This window comes from Solanum stenotomum, unplaced genomic scaffold, assembly GCF_019186545.1.
Source record: "Solanum stenotomum isolate F172 unplaced genomic scaffold, ASM1918654v1 scaffold32675, whole genome shotgun sequence".
Classification (NCBI taxonomy): Eukaryota; Viridiplantae; Streptophyta; class Magnoliopsida; order Solanales; family Solanaceae; genus Solanum; species Solanum stenotomum.
Genome location: NW_026032076.1, coordinates 333 through 9,847, shown reverse-complemented (window position 1 = coordinate 9,847; position 9,515 = coordinate 333). Strand labels below are relative to the sequence as shown.

General features: G+C 32.5%; 2 protein-coding genes across 2 annotated transcripts; both read left to right on the top strand.

Moving 5' to 3' along the window:
• Positions 1 to 3,003: 3,003 nt before the first annotated feature.
• LOC125852153 (probable magnesium transporter NIPA8) lies at positions 3,004 to 4,353 on the top strand. Its single transcript, XM_049531879.1, has one exon. The coding sequence runs from the start codon at positions 3,082 to 3,084 to the stop codon at positions 4,072 to 4,074; it is 993 nt and encodes a 330-aa protein (XP_049387836.1). The 5' UTR covers positions 3,004 to 3,081; the 3' UTR covers positions 4,075 to 4,353.
• A 1,591-nt stretch (positions 4,354 to 5,944) lies between these two features.
• LOC125852152 (chaperone protein dnaJ GFA2, mitochondrial-like) lies at positions 5,945 to 9,118 on the top strand. Its single transcript, XM_049531878.1, has 7 exons — positions 5,945 to 6,204; positions 6,289 to 6,382; positions 6,479 to 6,556; positions 8,252 to 8,334; positions 8,509 to 8,592; positions 8,705 to 8,743; positions 8,909 to 9,118. The coding sequence occupies exons 1-7, from the start codon at positions 6,145 to 6,147 to the stop codon at positions 9,101 to 9,103; spliced, it is 633 nt and encodes a 210-aa protein (XP_049387835.1). The 5' UTR covers positions 5,945 to 6,144; the 3' UTR covers positions 9,104 to 9,118.
• Positions 9,119 to 9,515: the final 397 nt, after the last annotated feature.

Here is a 9,515-nt window from a genome sequence, read left to right as displayed (position 1 = left end):
CTTACCATCCAAGCAACTCCCTCTCGTCAGTACAACTAGATAATATTGCCCGTGCTATGCACGGGCCCAATAATATAAATGGTATGTTTTGGGGCTAATAACCGAGTTTTTGAAGTGATTGTTTGCGTGGATAAAGGAATAAGTTTTTTTTTATCACAAACCTGTACTTTCTTTGACGCTATTTAAGGCATAATAAGACTAACCACATACAACATTTTTGAAATATTTTATGTTGTCAATTACCATGATTTATAGTATTTTTACGATAGATTCACTTCAAGAATCAGTGGAATTTTTTGTATTTTTTTCAAAACATATTTTATGTTGTCAATTATCATGATTTATAGTATTTTTACGCAATTTTTAAATATATATATAAAAAAAAAGACAAATAAATTAAAATGGATCCAATATATGTTATTTTTGTTGTCTCAATTTATGTGACACAAATGAAATTTGGAGAGTCATCCAAATTTTCATATGTTTTTTTTTTAAAATTTAAGTTATTAATTATTGTGATTTATAATATTTTTATGTAACTTTGAAATAACGTACATTACTGGTCACATTGTCCTAATTTATGTGATATGGATAAAATTACAAAATTGACCCTTTTAAAATATCTATATTTTAAGTTGTTGATTATTATTATTTATAATACTTTTTTGGTAATTTTAAAATGATATGTGTTATTTTTTCTGTCCCAATATATGTGAGCCTGATACAATTCTGAGAGTCAACCTATTTTATTATATAACTTTTAAATATTTATTGATAATTATTATAATTTTTAATGCTTTTTAAGTCATTTGTAAATGATATATGTTGCTTCCTTGATTGAGACTTTTCCATTTATGACACACATATATATTTCTACTATATTATAAAAGGGAGTTTAGGCTCAATTATTTTTTATATATATGTCACAAATGGAAAAGTATCAATCAAGGAAACAACATATATCATTTACAAATGACTTAAAAAGCATTAAAAATTACAATAATTATCAATAGATATATTATTTTAAAAGGGAGTTAAATATAATATATAATATTCAAGAAAGTCCCAATCTTGAATATTATATATTATACTTGGGCATAGTAGAAATTTTAAAAGTCCCACAAGTATAGTATATAATATTGAAGATTGGGAAAAGTCTCAATCTTGAATATTATATATTATAATTGGGCCTAAACTCTCTTTTATAATATAGTAGAATATATATACATAATTTGTGTGGAGCTCATAAGTCATAACATGTCACTATATCAAAAATAATTTTTAACGGTAATTTATTAACGACAATAATTTTACTGCTGCTAAATATGTTTTCTAGAGGCAACTAATTCTCTTATTAAATATCTCTAAAGTCTATAACAACATTGATTTAATTGCAATTAACTACTCCCTCCATTCAACAATATCTGTCCATTATACTAAAAATAGATGTCCATGGAATCCCTCACTCTCAAGTCTCAAGTCCTCCACTTATATATGAACACTATAATTGTGCATCAATAATGAGAATCGTGATATCCTCACGCAAATTGATAAGTCTATTTCATCCTTATCTTGTTTGGTCGTGTTTTTGTATTCAAATTTTGATCTTGTGAGCAGAGGTGGAGCTAAAATTAGGAGTTTGGATTCTAAATTTTAGCACAAAAGATTAATAGTGGGGTTTGAACCCACATCACTAGTGTGGAAGACATTTTCATTGCACCTTCCTTACCACTAATTTGTCAATCAATTGTTGGAGGATTCACATGTTAATATACATATATATTTATTTAAGGGAAAAAGGACAAATATACCTCTGAACTATCGTAAATAGTATGCAAATATCCTTCGTCGTACTTTTGAGACATTGGTGCCACTGCCGTCCAAAAACTAGAGCATATATGCCCTTCACTCTAACGGAAGACTAAATGGGGACACGTGACACAATATTATCCGTCGATTCGATATTTAATAAATGTCGGATCTGTGGATAGGATTATGACACGTGTATGTCCGTTAGTATAAAGGGTATATATGCTCTAGTTTTTGGACAGCAGGGGTACCAATGTCCCAAAAGTATGACGGAGGGTATTTGCATACCATTTACGATAGTTCGAGGATATATTTGTTCTTTTTCCCTTTATTTAATTTTCTAAAACAAATACAGAGTCTACAGAATAGTTAATGGGTTTGTCCGAACCCACGAAACCCCACCTAACTCCGCCTCTGATCTTGTGTCTCCGGAGTTTGACAAACTTTACATTTATCCAATAATATCAAATTCAAAACCATCCCAAACTGAGTTACATATATTGGTCATGTCTCGAAAATGTTAGTGATTCCTTATTATCAGATTGCTATAATCGATTATTCTTACCTCATCAATTATTTACCTACTCTAAATATTCTCTCCATACAACTTTATCCACAATTTGTTATTAATTGTCATGCTATAGGGTATTGTTATTACATATTTACAAGTTAAAAAATAATCTAAGTGTGACTTTAAAGGGTGTGTGGAAGGTAAAATTATTACGTAAGTCTAAACTTCTAGAAATAATTATTACGTAAGTCTAAACTTCTAGAAACAGAAAGCGTTGATATTATTCCTAAATCCAAATTTATACTCTATGCTAAAAAAAAAAAAAAAGAGGAAAGAAGAAGGAAAAACTCAAAAAGCCACCAGGCACCAGCTTTGACATTTTCTTGGTCAAATTTTGCCTACCCTTTTCGTAACTTTTGAGCTTCCAATATGATCCTTTATTCTTTCTGCACATAATTTAAATCTGCAGTCCGAAGAAAGACCATATTTTAACTATACATATATATTTCGGTCATAATCTGGTGTTTTATCAACGCATTCAATTGCCAGTACTCTGTCCATTGTGAACAATATCTGAGGCAGGGGGGAAACTACCTGATTCGAAGAGAGTTCAATTGAATCAAGTTCATCGTAAAATTATATTGTGCTCTTTTAGCATAGTGGCAAAGATGTTGGCTCAAAAATTGTTTTAGGTTGCAGGTTTGTATTTTTAATTTCCTTGTTAGAATTTCTGAATCCGCGAGTGTGTGTTTTATCCATCCATGGGGGATTGGGTAATTGGAGCGTTAATCAATTTGTTAGGAAGTGTTTTCATCAACTTTGGAACTAACCTTCTTAAATTAGCTCATGATGAGAGAAATTTAAGAGCTAGGATGAAGCCCATTATATACTTCCAAGCATGGAGAATTGGTATTCTCTTCTTCACAATTGGAAATTGTCTCAATTTCATTTCATTTGGTTATGCTGCTCAATCACTTCTAGCATCTTTAGGATCTATACAATTCATCTCAAACATCGGATTCGCCTACTTCGTGTTAAACAAAACAGTGACAATCAAATTACTGTTAGCCACTGCTTTTGTTGTTGCTGGAAACATTTTCCTTGTAGCTTTTGGTAATCACCAGTCCCCTGTTTACACAACAGAGCAATTGGGTGAAAATTACACAAACATTGTATTTCTCGTGTACTGTATCAGTTTGGTCTTAGTTGTTATTTTCCATCATTCAATTTACAAAAGAGGAAAAGGGAAAATGCTGGTTCCATTTTCATATGCAGTTGTTTCTGGTGCAATTGGATCGTGTTCAGTATTGTTCGCGAAGTCTCTTTCAAACATGTTGAGATTGTCAATGTCATCGAGTGTTGATGGTGGTTATTCAACATTGCACAGTGGGTTCACGTATTCAATGCTCTTGATGTTTATAAGTACAGGTGGATTTTGGATGGCGAGGTTAAATGAAGGGCTATCGCGATTTGATGCAATTCTTATTGTCCCTATGTTTCAAATTGCTTGGACGTTTTTCTCAATTTGTACTGGATTTGTCTACTTTGAGGAATACAAGGTGTTTGATGCTTTAAGAACAACTATGTTCGTTCTTGGAATGATTTCTGTGTTTGTTGGCATTTATTTGCTAGCACCGGAGGATGATGAAGTATTGAAGGATGGTTCTTTAGAAGTGGAAAGGCTTTTCATGCCATCTGATCAAATTAGGGATATAGAGATCATTTGGACGAGATATGCTGATGAAAACTGCTGATATGATTGGACTACGCGAGCGCCAGGTCATTGGTGTGTGGTGACGGACATGACAATGACACAAGCAATTATCTGTCTCGTCGAAAAATTATATTGTGTATATAAAAGCAACTTTTGTGTGTATATACATTGGTAAATTCCTTTTGATAGTAGTGAAGCTTCTATTGTAATTGGCAAAAGTAGCTTGAAATTTTGTTTTAGGTTTGCTAATTAACTCATGAGGTACTACTGTATCTTTGCATTTCTTCGTCCTTATATATATGGAAAAAATAATCAACAATTCAGCCTTTACTTTTCCGTTCAATGTTTGTTATCTGTATTAGGGCCTTATAAAATCTTATCAATTCCTCGTCATCATATAGTGCTTTCAATCCATGACAATACTACTCATCTCATTCACTCGTTAGAAAAAATAACTTCTTTGCATATTCACCCTAGATGTAGTCTCCGTAACATAATTGGACTTCTTTTATAATGTTACTGATCACGTCGAAAATTTGAATTATAAGTGTTCCTTTTCGAGACATATTATAAGTCAATTGAAGAGCAAAGCATACATTGACATCCAATGATAAAATTCTTCACAAAATCTAGTTCTTAATTCCGTTGTAAATGTTGTTACTTAATCGTTATTTATTATTTATGTAAAATTAATATTTTGAGCTGAGTGGAGTATGAAGATAATTTTTTTTTTACTTTTAATTATTAATGATTTATCTTGAATTGAATATATGAATCAACAATTTCAAATGGTGCTATGTTTATCTGTTATTTGTCTTGAGCAAACAATAATTATCAGGATATGAGATTACTAATAATTTTCAGATTGACAAAATGGCATGTTCAACTATAGTCCACTTTTAGTTGGTAACTGTAAGCATTTATATTGATATCTATTTTATTTCACGATCAAGAGTAAATAAATACTATAAAAAAAAAGGTTTCAAGATTCATACAAGGTGTTTTTAAAATAATACTAGTTGATTGACTTTATTATTCTAAAAAACAAAGTTAAAAAGTAAATGAGTACTATAAAAAAGAGATTTCAAGATGTTCATACCACAGTTGATTGACTTTATTGTTCTAATTCTAAAAATAAATAAAAGTTACTTTGATAGGATATCTTCGTGAGTTAAGTATTTTTCCTGTCATAAAAAGAACAAAAATAATTTTAACAAGATATTTTCATAAATTTAGTGACTATCCAAAGAATTAACTCAACATAACTTACGTAAAATATTATATAACTCCGTTGACTTCTAATACGATATAGTAACTCTTTTTACTTCTCCCTATCCTTTTAATATTTTGAATCTGAAAAACAATATCCTTCACATTTTGATTAATACGATGAATTTCCTTTGATCTTAGATCAATAACTAAAATAAATTAGGTTATAATACTTTTTTAAGATGTCAAGTAATTACCAAAGCATATATTAACAAAATGGAATGTAAGTTTATCGGAATAATAAGTTTATATAATTATTCACGGATTATTATAATGATTTAATAGAGTTCAAAAATGATTCGAAAGATAAAATCTTTATTTAAATGGAATTAATATGTATAAACTTTATCCTTATATATTACTTAAAATTAGAAGATGGGGTGAAAGTGAAATCATAATATATATATACATTACTAAAATGTTTTTCTTTCGGAATTATTAATGTTTAAAGCTCCCCTTTCTTGGAGAAAAAGAAAGTTTAATTTTTGTTTCCACACTGTTCTAAACATTTGCGTATGCCCTAGATTCACTTTATAGAACACAAAAGATCTATATATTTGTGAAATAAGCCCCTGTATTTCAGTCTAATACCCAATTAGGCCCTGTGAAAGGGCTTCCACAAAAGAAGGAGCCTCTGATACTACTTCCGCCATTAAACTAGAACCTTCCATTGCAAAGAAGCTTGAGGCTTGTGGGTAGACGTCTATATTCTCTATCAAAACCCCATCAATTGAAAAGGCCAATCTTTTTTCACTTGACCAACTAGGGTTTTTCTAGGGTTTATTATAGTTGAGAACCCTTTTACTTTCTGTCTTGCTTTAGCTTTTTTCAGTGTACTGAAATGGTCAGCTCAAATGGTCTTCGTCTTGCTCACCGGCTTGCTCGCTGCACCTTTTCTTCTGTATTGTCCTCTCCTTCTCTCTCTGTCTCTCTCTCCATTTATTTTTTTTTGTATATTGATGTGTGAGCAATGTTAAATTTGTAGGTTACTGGATCTTTGTTAAAGGGTGGTTGTAGGGGGTATAACACGCCAGTGTGCAATCAAACAAGGGGATTGTTTTATTTCAATTCTAAGAATGGTATGGGTAAATTGACCTTCTGTTTGTAGCTATGGATGCATGATTCATTTGCTTTAAAAAAAATTGAATTTGATTTTTGATATTGTGTACTCATAGGGGGCAGCGAAAGGGATTGGTTAAGACTTGGGCAATTCAAATCCAATTTTGGTGCCACAAGATCAATTCATGGAACAGGTACCAGTTAACCACTCCCTTCCAAGTATTGAGCTTCCATTATCTCGCTTCTGAATATGGCCTTGTCTACATTTATGTCTCTCTATCCGTGCCTCATTTAATGGTCTTGAGGAATTATCTGTGTTGTGTTAGTCAGTTGGTCTACTGCTCTACTTGAATGTAGTAAATTTTAGGTCTTTATGGACTCTAAATTGGAGTTCTTGTGTAAAACAGATGAATTGATGGGTAAAATATTTCTGTAGATTTTTCTCATTAGGCTAATGGGACCAGATAAAATACCTTGTTTTACCATCATGTTCCTTTTTGCCAGTCGATAGCATAGATTGTGGCAATCCAGCTATAATTTCTTCTGGATGTGTTTAATGTTATTTCTAGGGGTTAGTTTCATTAGGTAAATCGGTTGTTAACTTGCTGTCCTTTGACTCTTTTTCCATGTTTATTGAAAAACATTTGGCCTCTAAAACCTGATGAGTACTCATTATGCATGTTCATAGAGACCGGTAAGACGGAGGTAGAAATTTCCACACTTCCACGGCATTTCTTGGTTTCTTCTGTAAATTGCAAGTCTGCAACTTTTTTCCAAGAAGAGGTAAAAAAAGTGGTACAGAAGCTCTAGCTAGCAGGCAGAGCTTGTTTATGCCTTCTATGGAGAATGATGGTAGGCAGATAGATAGGATGTGTGTTTGTGTGTGTGTGTATATATATATGTGTATGTGTGTGATTATTTAGAGGGGGGGGGGGGGAGAGAGAGAACAGCTTGTGTATAATTGGAAGAGCTCATAGCAGAGATAGTCTAAATTTATTTTTCTTATGCCCAATGGTGCATTCTGAGTTTCTCCCAGAGAGTGGAGGTGAGGTGAAGATTAGTCACATCTACTGGTTTCTTCCTTTAAATCGATAGATTCTCTTTTTTAATTGTGAAAAAAAAAAACTTTTAATTGCTCTCTATTTTCCCCTTCAAAAAGCATTGCACAGCCATTGTTGAATGAGATCTGTTATTATGTATACTAGTAGGTGAATTATTCTTTCTAAATAAATTTAGTAAGTAAATTGTTGAAGTAACAACTTGATATAAAACTTTCCATCTCACAAAAAAGTAAAAATTGTGCTCCCAGGACTATGGTCTAGTTGTAAGAGTGCAGCGTGTGATGTGTGGGTTAACCGCACGTCGTGAGTTCGAACCCTGCTCTAGGCAAAAGTCAGGTATTTAAGTGAAGAAGGGGGTAGAGGGGCTGGCCCATTATCCAATTTATATAAACGTTATCAAAAAGTAACAAATTCCTGGTTGAAAATGTTTCATATAGGGCATGCTTTCATTATCTTGGTTTCCAGGATGTGCAATGGTTACATCTTACTCTGTTAGTAACATATATGTGACTAATTTACCCATGTGAATGGTATATCTGTGTATCTGGAAGCAGATAAGATTTGTATTATAAATTATTGTTCACTGTGAAATGCTTTCCATATCTGTGTATCTGGAACCAGATAAGATTTGTATTGTAAAACATTATTGTTCACTGTGAAATGCTTTCCATATGATGTTTCATCTTGGAAATTTTGGTGGTAATCTTTCAAAGTGGTAATGGAGGTATTTGTTAGAATTAGTTTTTGATTCTCTGGTATGTATTTTCATATTAGATTGGTTATGAATTTTGACTAACATAACCTCTTCCCTGTTCAATGTTTGGTTAGGCATGAGTATGAAAGATTTTTATGAGGTTCTTGGCGTCAATCGAAATGCAACTGCCTCTGAAATAAAAAAGGCTTATTATGGGGTATGTTTATCATCCCCCCTTCTGGATTAGTTAATATTGTTTGCAATTATAAGATTGGCTAAGTTCTAGTCAAGTAGCACTTTGTAATGACTGAACTAGCATCTTGCAATTCAAAGTTTTTGGAGTTAGTATCACCTTATCTTTGTTACTGATTATACACTGTGCTATGCTTAGCTTGCAAAGCAACTGCATCCAGATATGAACAAAGATGATCCAGATGCCGAAAAAAAGTTTCAAGAAGTCTCAAAGGCTTATGAGGTACTAGCCACTTTGGAGAAGTTTTTTGCTCTATAAAGAAGTTATTGCTGAAGTCATTACTGTATGGAATTTTGGATGACCAATTGTTTGTTCATCTATGTGGCAATTGCAGGTTTTGAAGGATGATAGTACACGTGAACAATATGATCAGGTTTGACATGCCTTGTGGGTTACTTTGCACTTGAACCTGGCAAACATTTACTTTGCTGTTTGTTTTTATTTGCATATTAGGGTTTTATTTGCCTATAAACATTCATGACTTTGATTATATTTCCTCTTGAATGAGAAGCATTCTGATGCATTGTTGAATATGCAGCTTGGGCATGATGCATTTAATAATATGAACAATGGTGGAGGTGGAGGTCCTGGATTTGATCCATTTGGTGGCTTCAAAAGTCCATTTGAAGACATGTTCAAAAATGCTGATGTAAGGACCATATTCTGGTTTAGTTCTGATAATTCATTTGCATTTGTCTTGGAAAATTACTATGGTGGTATTCTGGATTTTTAATTTTTTCTCTAGCTGTTTGTTAAGCATTGAATTCTACTAATTCACCTCTGATTCAAAAAATTGGTTCTTGAGCTAGATACAAAGTTGAGTAATTGTGCTTTTCATGAGAGAGGTCCTCTGGTGAACTGATATGACCCTCTGTTCTCTCGTCCACAGATATTTCAAGAGATTATTGGTTGTGTTTTTGCTAAACAGCATCACAGCCGGCATTAGAGAGTGTCACACATGATTGCCAAAACAATCTGAATTATTCCCCTCCTTGACTTTTTCTCCCCTTTCCATGAATTTTAACCCCATTTATACAAAGCTATTTGAGTCAATGACGTTTGAGGGAGTTTGTAGAAGGATAGAGTCTACAAAGACAATGTTTGTGAAGAGCTACTTGTTCAGCAGCGAATTAAGTATTATTCCC

Bases quoted from the DNA above. Each gene is read 5' to 3' on its own strand.
- LOC125852152 (XM_049531878.1), top strand. From the start codon at position 6,145: ATGGTCAGCTCAAATGGTCTTCGTCTTGCTCACCGGCTTGCTCGCTGC. The intron at 6,557-8,251 runs GTACCAGTTAAC...ATGTTTGGTTAG, and splicing joins AAGATCAATTCATGGAACAG to GCATGAGTATGAAAGATTTT. The intron at 8,744-8,908 runs GTTTGACATGCC...TTGAATATGCAG, and splicing joins CACGTGAACAATATGATCAG to CTTGGGCATGATGCATTTAA.
- LOC125852153 (XM_049531879.1), top strand. From the start codon at position 3,082: ATGGGGGATTGGGTAATTGGAGCGTTAATCAATTTGTTAGGAAGTGTT.